Here is a 19,523-nt window from a genome sequence, read left to right on the forward strand (position 1 = left end):
GGCATCTACCTTTGCCTTCCATAGTAATTGCACAGTGCCACAAACTATGGAAGGCTGCTTTTGGAAGTGGTCTACTGTCTTCGCTTCCCACTACCTGGGGGACTTGGCAGTTGAGGACATGGAGGGACTACAGTCCGTTGGTGGTTGCCCAGCAACTTACCCGGCCGGCCGCCCTTTAGGTAATAACACTGTTTCTTACCGTTGGTCTTAAGATTAACCTCACCTTCAGGGTGCGTCGTTTTTTTCTTTGGAGTTCCCTAGGGTTACTCTTTGTCCTGCTTCCAGGTTTGTCCTGTGACTGTTGACATGGGTCTCCCAGGTTCTCCTAATGCATGTGCACTGGTTGCTGAGGGATGGTCCTCTGGAGTCCTGGAGTCACCACCATCCATCTGTCGAAGCCATATGCATAAGACCTATGGTAAGGTAAGTTAAAAATTTATTAAAATCTAAATATTTTAGATATTTAAATACTTACCTTACCATAGGGCGGTGACTCCCTCCCAACGCTGGATGCTCCTCCCCACTCTGGACTCTTCGGACCTTCCTGTTGCCAGTAAAAGTGATTTTTGGATTGTTCGCGCTTGCGCGAGTGGGGAGATCACGTCACTTCCGTGACTACATTCGTAGATTACATGAGGTAGCCATCTAGGGAATGGCGAATCAACGACTGTCTGATCCCTTCTAGCTAAGCTTGAGGTAATATGCATAAGACCTATGGTAAGGTAAGTATTTAAATATCTAAAATACTTAGATTTTAATAAATTTTAAAGAGAAATATATGTAATAAAGTTGCAAGCTCATAGTATGTGATGTTACACCTGTTGAGGCACTGATTGCCAGAAAAAATGACAATTAAGTTGTCCACTTTGAAAACAGGTGAAAACATCGATTTCTTCACCAAACACATGCGTGTCCAATAAATGTGTTTGAGAGATCTTCATGTTCTGCGGGTGCAACGTGAGCAAAATGTCTATGAAAGCGACGGGTTTTAGGTTTCCATAGGTCAGTGATAAGCCGAGTTATGCCCATACTGAATGAAGCACAAAGCAACGAGGCCTCTGGTCACTTGGAAGCAGGTGAATCTCGATCAGATGTTGCCAGAGCGTGTCACCCAAGAACCATCACAAGGCTATACAGTCATCACCAACATGGATCAACTCGTGATCGTCCCAGATCCGGCAGACCACGTACACACAAAATCGCTACATCCGGTTCCGTCACCTTCGGGATAGGACCACCACTGTGACATCTACTGCCTCAACCATATCAGGACTGCATGGAATTTCCGATCAGACCGTACGCAACCGTGTACGAGATGCAGAAAAATGACATCGACGTCCTGTCAGAGGCGTCACCCTCATCCAGCAACATCGTCAAGCACGGCTGCAGTGGACTCGGACAAATCAGATATGGCCTCATCTACGATGAAGGCAAGATTAGTTCTGATGAATTACTTTTTAGGCTTCACAGACAGGATGAAAGGACCTGTGTTTACCGTCGACGAGGTGAACGTTTTACAGCAATATGAGTGCAGGAAGTTGACAGATTTGATGGTAGTAATGTCATGAAGGGCTACCATCGCCTACAATGCCAGAACAGACCTTGTGCACATTCGAGGGAATCTTGCTGGTTAACGATCGGTCCGTACATATTAAACTGAACATCTTTGGGATGTGTTGGACTGACGTCTGCGGCGGGACTACCTCAACCGCAGACTCTATCTCTGCTGGCAGCAGCTTTACAGTCTGAGTGGACAGTCATTCCACAGAATGTGATCCGTCATCTCATTGATTCCATGGGCAGGAGATGCCAAACAGTTGTCGATGCTCACGGGAAGCATACTGTAAGCTATCACATCGTGTCGAGGGAAATACGGGGTTTCATCAGTTCGGGACTGATAAAACCCCGTATTTCCCTCGACACGATGTCATAACGCATTTATCTAGCTGAATGTTTTCACTAAATCAAAACAAAACAACACGCATCGAATCGACTTGCTGCCATGTTGACACCAGCAGATCGTTTGACCTCAATGCACCGCACGTTACTAAAGGCTTGTCAATGCACGCTTTTCTCACTTCTCGCGTCGTCACCGAGGCGTAGCGGGAGGATATGACTTTCGCAGCGGGAGTATAAAAGTCGTATGCTCCCGCTGGCGGATCGTGATGGATGTACATGGTATTTTATCAGAGTCACGTGGACCAGTCAAATCTCGACATTCTTACATGAGGCTAGATAATCGCTATTGACGTTGAGTGACGTTAAACTTCACCTAGTGACCGTGTACTTCACCTTTGCAGAAAACCTTGGGTGTTCTTCAGGGGATACGTTTCATAAATGTCGTACACAACTACCCGGAATAAACTTACTCACAATTTTCTCTCAAATATTGCCTTTTACGTTCTTTTTTTGAAGAGTTTATTGCATCTGAATGTGTCATAAATATACCTGTAAATTTTCGCATCAGCTCTATAACTTCTGTCTGTAGGCATATTATAGTGTAATATGAGGTGTCTGCCTGACGTGAATCAGTTCGGCACATGTCACCAGGTTAGGTGATGCGTGCCTTCTAGCATTAGCCAACTGTAGCCAACTGTAGCGGTTGCGCAACAAGGTGAAAATGACAAGCCTTTATATGTTGGAGACCCATGAAGGTCCCGGGGTAGAATAGACCTTCAGCTACCCATGCTTGCCATAAAAGGCGACTACGCTTGTCGTAAGAGGCGACTAACGGGATCTGGTGGTCAGGCTCGCTGACATGGTTGACACATGTCATCGGTCCCCAAGTGCGCAGATCGATGCTTATGTTGTTGATCACTGGATTGTGTGGTCCAGACTCGATTATTTTACAGACCGCCGCCATGTAGCTGGAATATTGCTGAGTGCGGCGTAAAACTAAACTCACTCACTCATATATAGGAGCAAAGCCAGCAGGGATAGTGGAGGCGAAGAATTATTTCGCATGTCACTTAAGCTGGTGAATCAGATGTATGTTACGTTTGTACTTATGAGATGTGAGGTTGGAAACTTGAGAACACAGTGAGTGAGTGAGTTAATATTTAACGTCACATCAGCAATATTTCAGCCATATCGTGACGAGATGAGAACACAGTGAGTGAGTGAGTGAGTTAATATTTAACGTCACATCAGCAATATTTCAGCCATATCGTGACGAGATGAGAACACAGTGAGTGAGTGAGTGAGTGAGTTAATATTTAACGTCACATCAGCAATATTTCAGCCATATCGTGACGAGATGAGAACACAGCCCAGACAGAAATGGTTGTTCACCTTTGATGGTAGCGATAGTGTACTTTGAAATAACATATTTTTCGAACCGAAGCGTGGGAAGTACGTTGTCAATCTTCGCTTCGCTTCGCTGGCATATAGAGAGACTGACCATATTTATCTCTGCTGAGCTACCCTATTTGCATGTGCTTCTAGCCAAGAAATGATAACCTTAGACCTAACATCGCGGCTACTAAGTGTTTACCTACGGATTTCAACATCAAGAAATACTTTGTCAGTCGGCACATCCTTTTGTTGCTGATTCCACGAACATACCAGTAGTAACTGTCAGCCTACCAAACACTGGGAGTGAGAGAATAACTTTACTTCTAGTTTTAGCAGTATTCCAGCTATTTGGCGGTAGTTTGCAAATAGTCGAGTCTGGACCAGACAAACAGTTTGCTCAGCTACGCAACTGAGAACCGATGACACATATCAATCAAGTCAGCCAGTCTGGCAATCTGATTCCGTTGTCGCCTCTTACGACAAGCATGGGTTACTGAAAATCTATTCTAAACCGGATCTTCGAGGATGCCAAACACAGGGGTTTAAAGGTACATGAGAGTTTTGGTTTTAAACATATTTAATTCACAAACAGGATTGGGGACAAGTTATCCAACTTAAAATACCCGCTCCCTACTATTTACATACGTACATTTTTAATTTAATTGGAAAAGAATAGAGAGAAGAGGCAGGAAAATGAAAGAGAGGAAGGAACGCAATTTATGTAATCACAAATTGATTGTTGAATGTACGTTCGCACACATTTAAAAACGTATTCATTCTGTTCAGGGGTCATATCAGGACTTCCATATAAGATCAATAACAGTGTGATTGGAGAATCTTGTTTTACAGTACTTTTTAGATTTATCATTAATATCTCTATTTGAATTTTATACAATTTACACTAATGTAGGAAGTGATGAACATTTTCACAAGCATTGCCACAGTAACAAGAGGCAGAATCTTTCATTTTGAAACGACACAGATAATTATTTAGCTGACGAGACATATATCTCAACTTTGTGTGTATAATATTAAGTTTTCTAATTCCAAACGAGTAATATGATGGAGCTACAGATTGCTCGCTCTTTAGGTATGACTTGAAACTTTGCAATGAAGGTCGATTTCTTTCGGTCTCAGGAATATTATTCCACATTATTCGATCAGAGTTCGATCAGTGCGCCGCCCCCCAAGGTGAGCTCACTAGTGAGTATCCATGCTAAAGAATGTTAGTTTACGTACTCCGATGGCAGTTATGTGTTCATGGAACCAACCACTGGACAAAGGTGTAGCATTTTGCAGGTAGAACATGGCACAGCATGGAATGCGGCAAGAAACAACATTTATTCATTCTTGTCTTTGTCTACATTTCACCAAATATTTCAGGGCGACGACAGCGTCAGTGAATGCGTTGTGTATGGTGGAGATACAGAGGTGTTCCAGTCGTTTAACACGGCAGTAGACAACGATCGTCTGTCTCAAGTATGTTAAATATACGTCAACACAACATGTAGGCGAGGAAACGTCATGTAGTGATTCACTGCAGAATTCTCAATCGCATTTGAAGTACAATCAGTAATCTTCAGCGATGAAACTGTTCTTTACAAAGAATGCAGGACGAAGTGAGATAGCGCCACCTCACAAAAACCAAAACAATCACAATCAAATATTGTTAATGGCCAGTCAAAACTGACAACAAGACTATATATATTATTTCACTCTTATCTCGACTCTATATGACATTTGTAATGTAAGATTTGTTGATTTGACCTGTGATGAAAGCGTATTTCAAAAACAAATACACTTGTTGTATTGGATGATCATCCTTGTCGATTTTCACACATATTCAGTTTTCCATTTCATCATTTCTTCAAAATTTTGCACATATCCCAGTGTAAGCGGATACTCTAGGCTGAATGATCTCTGCCGTTCTAGATTTATGGAAATATATAATTACATCCTTAGGAGTAATGTTTCTTATGTAACTTAGCCAAAGCTGGGACTAAGCGATCCCAGGGGCTCAGTCAACGACGGCATTTTCGAGTGCAGCTTCTTGAGACAGACTGATGGCCACGGCGATGTGAAGCTGTTCAATCTTACTCAGGACTGGCATCTCATGTTTGCTCATGGCAAAGCTACAGCCGGTAATCTGCCTTTCATTTCATGACAGTGTGCCCTTTACCATCACTTACATCCCGGAATGACATGAGTAGCAAGGAGTGATATGATGTCTTCAAACTTTAGCAACCATATCAAATATTCTTAACTGCAGTCCAGTCTTCCATGTCAGTTTAGTGGGGAAACAATAGCGAGCATCGTGTGATCACTTCATAACCACGTCGTATCTTGTTGCCATTAGTTTCCAAATAACTCAAGGGAATAAGTCCATGATTAAATTCACGCTTACAAATAATATTCCATAGAAACATATAAGGTTTCAGAAAACTCCCCCATGTTATCTCGCCGGCTGTGACGTCATCGCTGGTAGATCTCCAGGCGACCAGCAGTGCCGGTACTACACATCTGATATACCCTCTGGTTCAAGTTCATGGTAAGAACACGAAACGCTTGTTACATTGTTATCTTCCCAAATCCATAAGAAATGTCTGATTGATTCACCAACTATTTCATTAGCATGTATAAGTCACTGTTAAGAGAGAGATTATATCAGTTTTTCGTGAAATGGTGAGCGTATCCTGCCCCCTGTAAAGCATATTTGCTAAGTCTAGTTATTTGTCTACCTGAAAACGTATGATTCAAGTCAAAAAGGGGAAATGCATCGGACCTGGTATTTTCGTGTTTCTGATGCGTGAAATACTGAACTGTCATCTGGTGTCACCAATAACAGATGCTGAAAGCTTTCCTCACGCTTTGATTGTTGTAGCCTTGGCCGAAAGAATCCTCATTAACAAGCCTTGAAATCCAAGTTGAAAATAACCATGGCCGATTGTACACAAAGTTGTGAATATTGCACAACTTTATGTGAATGTTGAATATCGGAAAGTGAAAATACCTTTTGTTGTGCATACCTGTGCAGTAGCCTTGGGGGATGGGGGAATGCATTTTCTGTTTTGGGGGGCATTTTCAATGGGAACAGGGCTGTCTGACCATGGATAACGGAGTGTAATCATAGTGTATATTGTGGTTTACCTGTGTGGACAGCCGGTGTGTTATCACCTAAATCATCACTTTTGTATTTCAGGTTGTCTAATGTCAATAGCATGGCTCATGTTTGCCAGTATAGGACTTGTTATAGCCAGGTACTTCAAACCCATGTGGCCAGACAAGGATATTCGGGGACTGAAAGTCTGGTTCCAGGTAAGGATGACAGATGGGTATGTATGATATACTGTGTGATGCACTGTATGATATACTGTGTGTGATATACTGTGTGTGATATACTGTGTGATGTAGTGTGTGGTATACTGTATGATATACCATGTAGTATACTGTGTGATGTACTGAGTGATATGCAGTGTTTTATGTAATGTGTGTGGTATACTGTGTGTGATATACTGTATCATATATTGTGTGTGATTATATTGTTTGATATCCAGTGTATGATATACTGTGTGTGATATGCTGTGTTACATGTAATGTGTATTGTATGATGTGTGATATACTGTGTGCGATAAGCTGTTTGATGTAATGTGTGTGGTATATTGTGATATACTGTGTGTGATATACTGTATGATATATTTTGTATGATTATGCTGTATGATATACTATGTGTGATATGCTGTATGATATATTTTGTGTGATTATACTGTATGTGGTAATGATATTTAGACAGAATTACTCAACTGAGGCCTCCTTCTTGGTAGGGATGATGTACGGACACAATACTTTCTATACTTATGTTGAGTCGTGGGGTCGTTTTGAAATAAGGACTAAAATGTATAAAGATTCCCTACAGTACTTCCAACTGTTTGATTTGACAGTATGATTGTGTGGCTGTATCACTGGCGCTTATCAGATGTTTCGGCTGTCTCTCTTCAGATACATCGAATGTGTTTGGGGCTGACGTTTGTTGCAACAATTGCTGCGTTTATCATCATCTTCATTGAGGCTCAAGGTTACAGCCACGTAAGATTGTCTCCCTTTATAGCGAACCAGGCATGCCCCAAAAATCTCTAAGTAATTGACATGGGTCAAGATCTGTATGTACTTGCCAGGCTGCTAGGGGTTGTAGACAAGTTATAATATCAATGAGTGATAGTTCCATTCGTTATAGACAATTTACGCTCTGTAAGTCATAGTCAGGTCACTAGATTCATTAGTAACAGACAGGTTACAAGGTCTGAACTTAATAAACAGGATGCTAGCTATGAACTTAATAGACAGGGTGAATAGACAGGATACTGGGGTCTGAACTAAGAGACAGAATGCTAGGTCTGAACTTGATTGACAGAATACTAGGTCTGAACTTAATAAACAGGATACTAGGTCTGAACTTGATAGACGGGTTACTAGGTCTGAACTTAATAGACAGGTTACAAGGTCTGAACTTGATAGACAGGTTACTAAGTGTATAAGTAATAGATAGGTTGAATAATTGAAAGTAGACCCAAATCTGCCCTGTCTCGGAATGCTACGGAATTGCGGCTGCCTGCTGTTTGCCGATAAACAACAAAAGTGCCAAAGAAAACTGTCTTTAACAAGAATTAGACCTGAGGCCTTCAAATTCTTAATCAAACCCAGGCTAACTGTCTATCAAGTATCATTTGGTTGCTGTTTTTCTTTTACAGATTAATGGTGAAGATTATAAAAAATCACACCCGATATTAGGAATCCTCGTTACAGCGTTGGTCATCATTAACGTAAGATTGTTTTCATATCTTTAACATGTACCTAGGCGATAGGGTATATCGTTGTACTGGAGGACCCAACACACGGATACTGTAGGGCTACAAACCGGGGCTTATCTCTCACTGGATCACCAGACTGGTTTTAACGGACAGCTTCTCAGTGGGTTCTCAAACAGGCTTTAGCAGGCACACCCTTAAAGGATTATCCAGAGAGTAACAGAATACGTTCTCAGGCAGGTTTTAGCTGGCACACACATAACGGGTTATCCAGAGAGTAACAGAATACGTTCTCAGGCAGGTTTTAGCTGGCACACACATAACGGGTTATCCAGAGAGTAACAGAATACGTTCTCAGACATGCTTTAGCCGGCACACACATAACGGGTTATCCAGAGAGTAATAGAATGTGTTAGGAGACAGGCTTTAACCAGCAGTATTCCGTGGATTATAAAACAGGCTTTTACAGACAGCTTATGTCACATTTTCACCAAATGAAGACAACCTCACACAGTATACGTGCTTTGTGTTTAGTCTGCCACTGGATCCATCAACCATGGCGTGAGTAGATCTTCTGCATAATAGAGGTAGTGGTGCAACTAGTACTGTGTGGAATGTATCCATGCCACCATGCCAGCTGTATGACATGACATGACTGACAGTACCAGAAATACCATGGTATTTACTTGATATTTATTGCGCCATACTGTACCATGAAAAGTGGAGCACCTGCAACACTGTCCTCCTTGCTGTACCTTCCTGGTTGTACTCCATACTCTCTGGACAAGAACCACCATAATAGGTGCCTTCATTTAATGTTTTCGTTATGAAAACTATGTCTATTAAGCATGGAGGAAAGTGGCATCCATGGCAGACTGGTAATACCAGCAACAATATCTTCACACGTGTGTAAGCATTTCAATGTTCAAACACGTTTCCACACAAAGAACAAATACGAATTGTAGCAACAAAGTATACAGTCTCTGACCCAACCAACAGCAACAAAACACCACCAAGACACCCACCCCACCAAACACCCACCCCACTCCACCCTCACCCCACCAAACACCCACCCCACCCCACCCCACTCCACCCTCACCCCACCAAACACCCACCCCACCCCGCTCCACCCACACTCGCCCAAACTTGCCAGTGAAACACAGCCAGCACGCAAGACACCAAGTGGTAGGTAAACGGAAGTACATATGACCCCTTTCCACAATCAGAAATATCCTTTAAATCATTATTTTAAGAACGTTGCTAATTTCTTAATATTGAGAAAACGTAATTCTATTGTACATTTCGAATTAATTGGGAAGATTATGAAATATCACTCCCAATATTAGGAATTATCGTTACAGCACTGTAACATGTAACAATGTTTCTCTGTGAATTTTGCATTAATTTCAAGTTCCTTTTGTCAGCGAGCAGTTGACGTTCAAGTGCACGTCTCTTCAAAATAAAAACTCAACAAAAATAAAAACTTTACACTATTTTCAAAGTCAATAATTTGAACATTTTGGAAAATGGATTTGAAATAACAATTGTATTCAATTCTCTTGTCATTAAAGATTCTATAGCATACAGATCGCGTTTGTCATGGAATCGGTTCCACCGGAAATGCGGCTACAATATCCATGATCAAAAACTGTGAGGCACAACTTATAAACAATTAATGGAATCATGTCAATATCGGGTGTATCTTCCATGGGCGTTCGCAACTGTTCACACTGAATGTTTGGCAGTTGTTGCATTGCAGATTAACGAATGATTAACCATAAAATCATGTTGTTTTTTTCTGAGATGACACTCTACTCTGCTACCGTGAGATCAATTGCACGTGTATCAATAGGTCAGGTGACTTGTGGCACATGGAAACGTGATTTTAGCGCGCAGTGCTCTCCCCCTTGCTACGTAGGCCCAACCAGTAGAATGCCCTTGACAATGCATTTAATCATAATCACAACAAAAACTCTTTCAGGAAAAGTTTCAAAACACTATTTGAAAAATGATGAGTGTCAAGTTTTTATTTTTGCTGAGTTTATGTCATTTATGTAAAGCACATACTCAAGATGATTTGAATTTCAACATTAACGTCAGTTGTTTCACCTATACAGCCGGTGATGGCATATCTCCGACCTGGACCTTCGTCCGAGGGAAGACCCCTCTTTAACTGGGCTCACTTTCTGGTTGGGACAGGGGCGTATTGCCTGGCAGGTAAGACTTCTCATACTGTGAAAACCACTTCTTTGAACATTGGTGCGGATGGTTGATATCACCAACCACTTCCTTAGATACTGGCGTGTCTGGTTTTCATCATCAACCACCATTGGACACAGGTGTTGCTGGTTGTCATCATCAACCACTTCCTTGAACATCGGTGTAGCTGGTTGTCGTCATCAACCACTTCCTTGAACATCGCTGTAGCTGGTTGTCGCCATCAACCACTTCCTTGAACATCGGTGTAGCTGGTTGTCATCATCAATCACTTCCTTGAACATCGGTGTAGCAGGTTGTCGTCATCAACCACTTCTTGAACATCGGTGCGGCTGGTTGTCATCATCAACCACTTCCTTGAACATCGCTGTAGCTGGTTGTCGCCATCAACCACTTCCTTGAACATCGGTGTAGCTGGTTGTCGCCATCAACCACTTCCTTGAACATCGATGTAGCTGGATGTCGTCATCAACCACTTCCAAATTAAATCAGGGTCTAGGCATCAAAATGACTCAAACTGCCATGAACAATCTGTGAAATGTAGACAACATGACAGAACAAAAGGGACAGCCATTGAGTAGTAATAATTCACAGTAACTGACCAATATATGGCATAATGATTGTAAATCTATTTATAGTGTTTGCTTGTGTTGTTTGGGTGACGTATACTGTATACCTGTCTTCTTGATTGTATTCAAGTGATCACTATCTTCTTCGGGCTGAAGCTGAGCAAGTCAGGCGCCCCTGACTACATGGTGTACGTCTTGGCCAGCTACGTGGTCTGGCAGGTTATCGTCGAGGTCAGCCTGGAAGCACTGAAATTTGTGTCACGGCAGAAAGGTCAGATAATTTATGAATAAGGATATTGTTACATGATCACATGATTCTTACTTTTGTACATGTTGGCTTATCTTTATAGTTGTTCTTGCTAATTATAACCAACACTCACAAACCACTTAGCCCAGGTTTCCCTGACACAGTATCAAAAGTTGATTCAGCCCATCAGTGAATTAATCCAACAATAGATCTGGCCCCGAGTTTTGTCTTAAGTTAGAGTTATTACTCAAATTTGAGAAAATGCATTTCTCAGAATGTACTGACATTGACATTATACTTGAACATAGTTGACAGGTTGAGTTTGATGGATAGATTACGTAAGTTGTTTGGGCTTTTTGATTTTTAAAATGCAGTTGAATTTAAAAATTCAGATTGTCAAAATCAGTTTGATATTTGAGTAAAAACTTAAGTTTGTTTTGAGAAATCAGGGCCTTGTCAGTGCTCTAAAGCTACTTTGCAAGATATGTTGTCTCATGAAAGGCAAAACCTTAAGATCACATATTTGATTGTTTCTAGCATTTTGCATAATATAGCTGATGTTGGTTCTGTTAACTGTGCCTGCTTTCATTGTCATAGTTCACAACATGTGCTTTCCAACATGTGCTGTTCCTGATAATAACCCATTGATATGCTGGTGCAGGTTGACATTTCATACATACAGTGAGCTGCAGTTCGCTGTGCCAGAGAAAGCATAGATCCTGAACATGTGCACATGTCACTCCACTGGATGAGTACATTCCATGCCTGTAGCATTGGCTGTGATGTCATAGATGGGGAGCTTGAAGGTGACTGGGGCATGGTGAGCTGAAAGGGTACTGAATTCCATCTGGAATCTCAAAAGTTGAAAGTTTCAAGTATCTCAATCCGATATAATATCTACAGAAAAAAAATGTGCTCACAACAGCAAAATTCAGTGACTGTATTGCTCACCACTTGTTGGCAAACACACGGATCACAGGTTGTGAACTGACATCCACAAAAACAATTGTCAAAAAGTGACTGTAGAAATGATGAGCCCTGAATTACGATGATACAATAGTCTAGAAGTACTGGCATCAAATGCAGTAGAAGTTGATAAGTCTCTTCTCAAATGAAATAGAGGCAGAGTTAGAAATGAGTGAACAAGGACTGAACTAACTGAACGGGGACATTTGGTTCAGTCTCACTTAGCCAGAGTCTAACCAAAAAGACCTTGATTATATTGCACTACATTGCACAACATTGCACTATGGCTAGGTGAGAGATGAGAGCCAAGTAATTGGCATTAGTCACTGAAGCATGAGCCTTTGTTCCTTTGATTGCCTTGCGAATTCCTGCTTGATAGCCCCTGACTATCTAAACCTTGCTCCATGCAATTGTGATTCGTCTTTTATCACGGCAGCAGCCTGGTGTCTGTTCCTCAGTATCTCCTGAGACACTAAAACTCCGAGGAGAGGAGTCGTTTACCAAGATGAGAACGTTTTTTTTACTCATATATATCTATATTCTTTGTGTATATGCTATAAGTTTCCTAACTGTTCCACGACCGATTCTTGCAGTAGGCTGAGCTAGCCTGGAATTGGTTTAGCATCTTGACGAATAGTAAGGGGAATAAAATTTCTTGGGTATTGCATTTAATACCGGTATTGGTTGTTACCCAGGGGAATATTACATATAGTGTACATGTATTGAACTATATCACCCTAACTGGTTCATAGTACGGTTATGATCATGGGGAACATAACGCAATCTTCCCACAGTTTGCAGGACCGTTGTGTTATGTTCTGATTATTGTCACATGAATCACGTACATTTTTACTCCTAGCAGTTCGTATGGCCGCTTGGAGAAAATATTACTATAAGTGTTTATTGTATGTTAAGACTGTATAAGACAGGCTGAAACTTGGAACTGTAAGACATTGCAGGCACCACACATTTTGCAAGGTACTTGCACTGACACTGGAGAGGCATCGACACCCAGGAATATTCCAAGATAGTGTCACCCACAATGTTAATGTTTTGCTTCTAGTTGTGTATTCAGTGTTTATTAAATTGAAACATACAGCTTTATGGATTACAACGTCTTGTTTATTATCTTGAGCGACGTTTCGATGTAGATTCTTACGTTGTTTTCAAGCTAAATGTGAATACAACCAAATAATGAGAAGCGTATATACATGGAATGTTGTGACAAACAGTGGATTAACATTAACAACAGTGTGTGATAGAGTAAACAAGTGGTACATAATTGGAGGAGGCCAGTAGGGAGCTAAAACAACAATGAGCACTAGTGATGAAGCCAATGATCGGGATGAGTAGTAACAACAAACAAACACAGTGCTTAGGTAGTCTATCCAATAGCTAACGATACATACAGGTTTGTCACAGGAATAGAACATCAGCAGCAAAATGTAATGACTCACATCACCTAATATACTGAGTCAAAAAAGAAACTTCACATTCTTTCTTCAGGGTTCTATAAAAGAACAAGAGATGGTAAGATGGTCAAATTGTTATTATTTCATTGCTGAGATCTGTGTGATGTACTCGATACACTGACAGTGCCACAATCAGTTCCATTAGGCTACACTGCCATTCCAAAACATGGGTATACAGAATGTCAAGTTACAAGAATAAAAATTCGAAATTTCTTAGTTCAGTATTGTGTATGGCCACCCCGCATATTCACCACTGCCAAACGCCGTCTCCTCATCGACTGCCTGATGCTTGTGAACAGGTGGTTGGGGATTCTGCGCCATTGCTCTTGCAAGGCAGCGCCAAGTTCCTGCAAATTCTGAAGATGGTTCCTAAGACCACGAAGAATTCTCCCAAGTGCACCCCTAACATGCTTTATTGGATGAGGATCAGGGGACCTCGTTGACCAATCCATGATGTTGATTCCAGGCTTTTGAAGGAAATTCCGTCTCAAAATCGCGGTGTGCAGCTGAGCATTATCATGCTGGAACTGTAGTCCTGGGCCATGAGCTGCCATGAAAGGGACAAGCTCAGGGGTGAGCACCTGGTCGCGGTAAGCAGCAGCTGTGAGGTTTCCACAGATGACCAGAAGTCAGGAAAACAGTTGTTCCCACAGAAAGCACCCCACACCATGCAAATTCCGCCCCCGAGTCTGTCGACTTCCTGTACACAACATTGGGCATACAGTTCATGACGTCGTCTCCAGACTATGCCTGCCGTCTGCGAATCTGAGGGTAAACCTGGATTCATTGCTAAAGACGACTTGATTCCAGTCTCTCTGGGTCCATCGGAGGTGCCGTTGGACCCACAGCAGACGTTGACGTTGATGAAACGGCGTCCATATTGGGCCACAATGATGGTTGAGATATTACGTCAAGAATGGAGCTTGGCAGCCCGCAATCGATTTCGAATGGTCAGTGAGTCGACCCCGGTTCGTGTAGCCGCCAGAAATCTGTCATGTAGCTGATGTAGGATGATTTGACTGTCTTCTGCTCGTGACGTCACACGTGGACGGCCCGACCTTGGACGATCAGAAAAGATGCCAGTCTGTTGTAGACGACCTCGCAAGTCATATACAGTACGACGGCTGCATCCCATTGGTCTTGCCACGTCAATAACTGATCTTCCCGCTTGCAACATGCCAATGACACGTTCACGTTGCACATTTGACAATTGTGGCATTTAAAGTACCGTTAGAACTGTGGTTTCAAAATGTTTTTGCAATTCTTGAGGCCAGTGCAAACACATACATTGAAGAAAAGAAGAAGAAAACTTCGATGTGAAGATCATGTGATCGACTGCACGTGCAAAAAACCTGATTTGGCACTAACATCATTTGCACGACAAATGGATGGGTTTGAGTGGGTTTTGCTAATGTTTTTAAAGTCGAAATGTTTCTAAAGTCGAAAGGTAGGGATCCCATTTTGGATACATTGATGTATTATCAGAGAAAAAATATTCATTATTTTTAAAAATTACATTTTGTGAAGTTTCTTTTTTGATTCAGTATATATTTCTTCCCAGTTACTTATAAATGACTGCTTTGTTTCTGTGTCCAGATGCAGCACAGTTTGACGGGATTCCTATGCAGAATAGAGTCAGCTCAGACCCTTCTGACAAGTCCTTGGCTGCACCTAAGGTCCATGTAAGGAAGTTTAAACCTACGTACTCTTACGGCAAGCATGGGTTACTGATCTCCAATTCAAACCCAGATCTCCACGAGTATGTAAACGTTAGTATGGACATATGAGTGCAAAGGTGCTTGACACTTGAGAATGGCACTTTTTAACAGTGAATTAAGAGCATTTGTCTTGTGATTGGATAGAAGTAGTGAGTTATTCAAAATATGAGTATGGTGGTACTGTATGGCCATTGCCTCTGTTCATTGTTTCAGTACGTGACCTTGAAGTACTTGCTGTTCGGGCTACACGTGTGTGCCGTGACTGGCTTCACAGCAGCTGTCATCATAGTGCTGATCTCGGTCTGAGACATCCGTAGCAAATGTCGACATCTGTCATGTCATCTAATCAAACACAAACATATCGTATACAAATGCCCATTGTAACCATTATCGGATGTGGGAAACACGCCATTTCAATGATGTTATATGGGAAACATTTGACAAAGATATCTGGTACACATCATTTCAATGATGTTATATGGAAACATTTGAGGAAGATATCTAGTACACGTCATTTCATCGATGCTATATGGGAAACATTTGACGAAGATATCTAGTAAACGTCATTTTATCGATGTTATATGGTAACACTGTAGTACAGACATATTGTGAGTAGGATGATTATAGGATTACATACAGGAAATGAAAAGATGCTTTTGCCTTCTGAATGACTTCAATGATTACCACTGAATTTTGGGAGAACATACATGTGTCACATACACTGACCTCAGTGGTGTCAGCGTGTTGCTCAGATATTATTTTGGACAATATGATTTCATTGCTATGTTTACTATGTAAAGTTATTTCTGTCCAATTTACTCATATGCCGAAATTTGCTGCTCAGAATTGCAGCCCCTGTCTAAGCCAGGATCTGCTGCTGCTCCTCGGTTCAACTCCTGATCATGGGGTTCTTCTACCATTTTCCACACTCATGGGTGTCATCACAAGGGTAAATGACTAGACTGTACTGTGACACTGGGGCAGCAATGCAATGTGCAAATGTTGCAGCAGGTTGTGTGGGTGTTGGAGATATGGTGTTGGTGTTGTAGGTGTGGTGATGGTGGTGGAGACACGGTGTTGTTCTAGATAGCATACCACAGCGTGATTTAAGGTTTCACACAAAGTCTGTGAAATAAAAATAATATTGTGAATTTTAAATAATTTGACCTAATTTGTATTGCTGTCAGTGTTTTACAATGTATTGAACAAGAATAAAAACCAAAGTGCCACCATTGTGTATTTCATCCTTTTAACCCGTACTGGTGTACTGGTGTACTGGTGGCACGCTATCTAGTAAGTGGTTACATTGTAGGGTTGGTTATGGTAGGATGTATTCAGTCGTTCATAGGAGAGTGAAACAGTATGTCTAGCGGTTGACCTGTTATACTGATGCATGAAGCTATGTGGCCAATACTAAGGTACAGAAGATACCTGTGTCATCAGCATTTGACATCGCAATCACCATAAATAGCAATGAACTGATAGAATTACCCCGTTGTGGCACAACCAGAAGAAGTAGATCATAGAAAATAAGTTAAACAACCAAAATGGGGAATGATTGGAAAATTGTACTTCGATTTGGTGTTAAGTTAAGCATTGTTATGGGGTCTGTTTGGATATCTTCTTGACAATGGTTAGACATACTGTTTTGAATGAGTGAGTCAGTTTCGTTTTACGCCACGCTCTGCAATGTTCCAGATATATGGCGGCAGGCTGTAAAAATCTTGTCTGGACCAGACAATCCAGTGATCATTCATTCAGATTCAAAATTTCTTAGTATGAAATAAGATAAAAGATTTTTTGCAAAATATGCAGAGAAAGTTCATGATGTTAAATAGTTTTATTAGTATTAAGTATATAGAATTTGGTGATGACAGGTGTAGTCAAAAAGACCAAGTCCAGATTTGCTGGCACTGAAACAGAAAATATAAAATTGCAAGAAAATTGACAAAAAACAACACCAAATCAAAAGGCATATCTACATACGTAGATGCAGTATAGCAAATATGGTGAAGGTGACTCAAGTAGTTTCAGAATTTAGCTCGGGAAACGAAATTTACCCTTCAAACGTCCAACCCTTCAAAAGTCCAACTTGTTGCCATGAAAACAGATAAAAAATAAAATTGTAAAAAAAAAACAACTAAAACTACATGTACATGATATGGGGAGGCAGTATACTAAAATTAGCGAAGATTGTTACAGTAGTTTTAGGGTTATGTTCCAGACACTATGGGATTGCCGACGTCCATGGAAAAATATTAAGGGTCTTCTGACCCTTCGGGGGAAACATAATTAGGAATTTCAAAGCACAATAATAACAAAAAACACCCCAAAACATTCATTGATGAAAATGGAAAACAGAGTAGGACCTGTGCAACCTTGACACAGTCCACTAGGGCAATTAAAAGTATCTGTGAGATCATATCCACAAAGAACGCATAATTTAACATTTACGTATAGAATTTCAAGATAGAATACATTGTATCCCCAGACCAACTCGTGTGATACACGGCCATAATTTAGAATGGTCAACAGTCAGATTAATATCTACATAGTTCAGAAGACAACATACTGATAGCTGTTGTTGTTTTTTTTTTTTAAATGAATGCATTTGCAATATACATGTGATCAGTAGTTGCATAGTTCTTTCTGAAAACAGCCTGGGATTCAGGTAGCTTGTCCCACATATTTGTCCAAAGTAAAATAATATTATGAATGTCTCTTGTGAAAATCTTTCCCCAAATACTCCTCATTATCCCCCCGGCATGTAATGCGGGGGGATATAGTCGACGCCTCGTCTGTCCGTCCGTCCCCCATCCGTCCGCCCGTGATCATTTTGTTTCCGGAGAATAACTCAGAAACCGTTCAATATTTTTAGACCAAACTTGATAGATATAATAATCTCAACCTATAGTTGTGCCTTTTGCTATTTACAGAGTTTTGGCATTTTTACCTTTTTTTTGTTTTTCCATGGAACATTTTGGTGTTAGTCTAATGGTGGGGTGGGCTTCGTTTCCGGAGAAGAACTCAAAAACCATTCAATATTTTTCTGCAAAACTTGGTAGATATATCAATCTGAACCTTTTGGTGCCTTTGGTATTTACAGGTTTTTGTGATTTATTATTTTCTTGGCTTCCATGGAAACGTTTCAGACAGTCTCAAAAGTGAGAGGTATGTTTCGTTTCCGAAGCAGAACTCAAAAACCGTTCAATATTTTTCTGCAAAACCTGGTAGATATATCAATCAGAAGCTGAAGTGGTGCCTTTTGCTATGTACAGGTTTTTGTGATTTATTATTTTCTCTGTTTCCATGGGAACGTTCGGACATAGTCTCAAAATGGAGGGGTGGGCTTCGTTTCCGGAGCAGAACTCAAAAACCGTTCAACATTTTTTCTGCAAAACTTTGTAGATATATCAGTCTGAACCTATAGTCGTGCCTTCTGGTATGTACAGGTTTTTGGGATTTCTTATTTTCTTGGCTTCCATGGAAATGTTTCAGACATAGTCTCAAAAATGAGAGGTGTGTTTCGTTTCCGGAGCAGAACTCAAAAACCGTTCAACATTTTTTCTGCAAAACTTTGTAGATATATCAATCTGAACCTATAGTGGTGCCTTTTGGTATTTACAGGTTTTTGTGATTTATTATTTTCTCTGTTTCCATGGAAACGTTCGGACATAGTCTCAAAATTGAGGGGTGGGCTTCGTTCCCAGAGCACAACTCGAAAACCATTTCATACCTTTCAACAGATCTTGGCAGATATATGAGACACATCTTGAAATTGTGACTTTGCTGGTTACAGATATATGGCATTTATAATTTTCATGAATTCCATGGAAACAATTCAAACTTAGTCTAAAAAAACAATGAGTAACTCTCAGAATATTTGTCCTTTCAAACATGTGGGGGCCAGGGGGATATGTCATCTTCTGATGACTCTTGTTGATATATGTGTACACCCATAGTTTTCAGGATGGTTTGGAACCCTTCTTGAGTAACTGGATTATATAACAAAGGATGTCGAGAAATGCGGTAGAATACCTTCAAAGACTGTTTGAATTTGAGGCCTCAAACATTTTATCATTTGTGCTGAGATTTTATGAAAGGCAGGTGCTTTTTGAAAATATTGGTTACATGATTCGGTTACCTCCCGTCACTTATGGCTGATTCCAATAATCTACCAACTAGGTCATCACCGTTAAGGAGATCAGTCTGTGAGTTTAATTTTATGCCACATTCAG

The 19,523-nt window shown here is 40.9% G+C and overlaps 1 protein-coding gene across 2 annotated transcripts in view; it reads left to right on the forward strand.

Moving 5' to 3' along the window:
- Positions 1-16,514, forward strand: part of LOC137265554 (putative ferric-chelate reductase 1) — a 43,981-nt gene extending 27,467 nt beyond the window's left edge. For both annotated transcript variants that reach the window (XM_067800970.1, XM_067800971.1), the window contains 10 exons: positions 4,678-4,773; positions 5,282-5,435; positions 5,726-5,842; positions 6,494-6,609; positions 7,291-7,377; positions 8,040-8,111; positions 10,214-10,313; positions 11,013-11,153; positions 15,164-15,249; positions 15,499-16,514. In XM_067800970.1, coding sequence (XP_067657071.1) covers positions 4,678-4,773; positions 5,282-5,435; positions 5,726-5,842; positions 6,494-6,609; positions 7,291-7,377; positions 8,040-8,111; positions 10,214-10,313; positions 11,013-11,153; positions 15,164-15,249; positions 15,499-15,591 — 1,062 coding nt within the window. In that variant the 3' untranslated portion in view covers positions 15,592-16,514. The remainder of the gene's footprint in view (positions 1-4,677; positions 4,774-5,281; positions 5,436-5,725; positions 5,843-6,493; positions 6,610-7,290; positions 7,378-8,039; positions 8,112-10,213; positions 10,314-11,012; positions 11,154-15,163; positions 15,250-15,498) is intronic.
- Positions 16,515-19,523: the final 3,009 nt, after the last annotated feature.

This window comes from Haliotis asinina, chromosome 15 (assembly GCF_037392515.1).
Source record: "Haliotis asinina isolate JCU_RB_2024 chromosome 15, JCU_Hal_asi_v2, whole genome shotgun sequence".
Taxonomy (NCBI): domain Eukaryota; kingdom Metazoa; phylum Mollusca; class Gastropoda; order Lepetellida; family Haliotidae; genus Haliotis; species Haliotis asinina.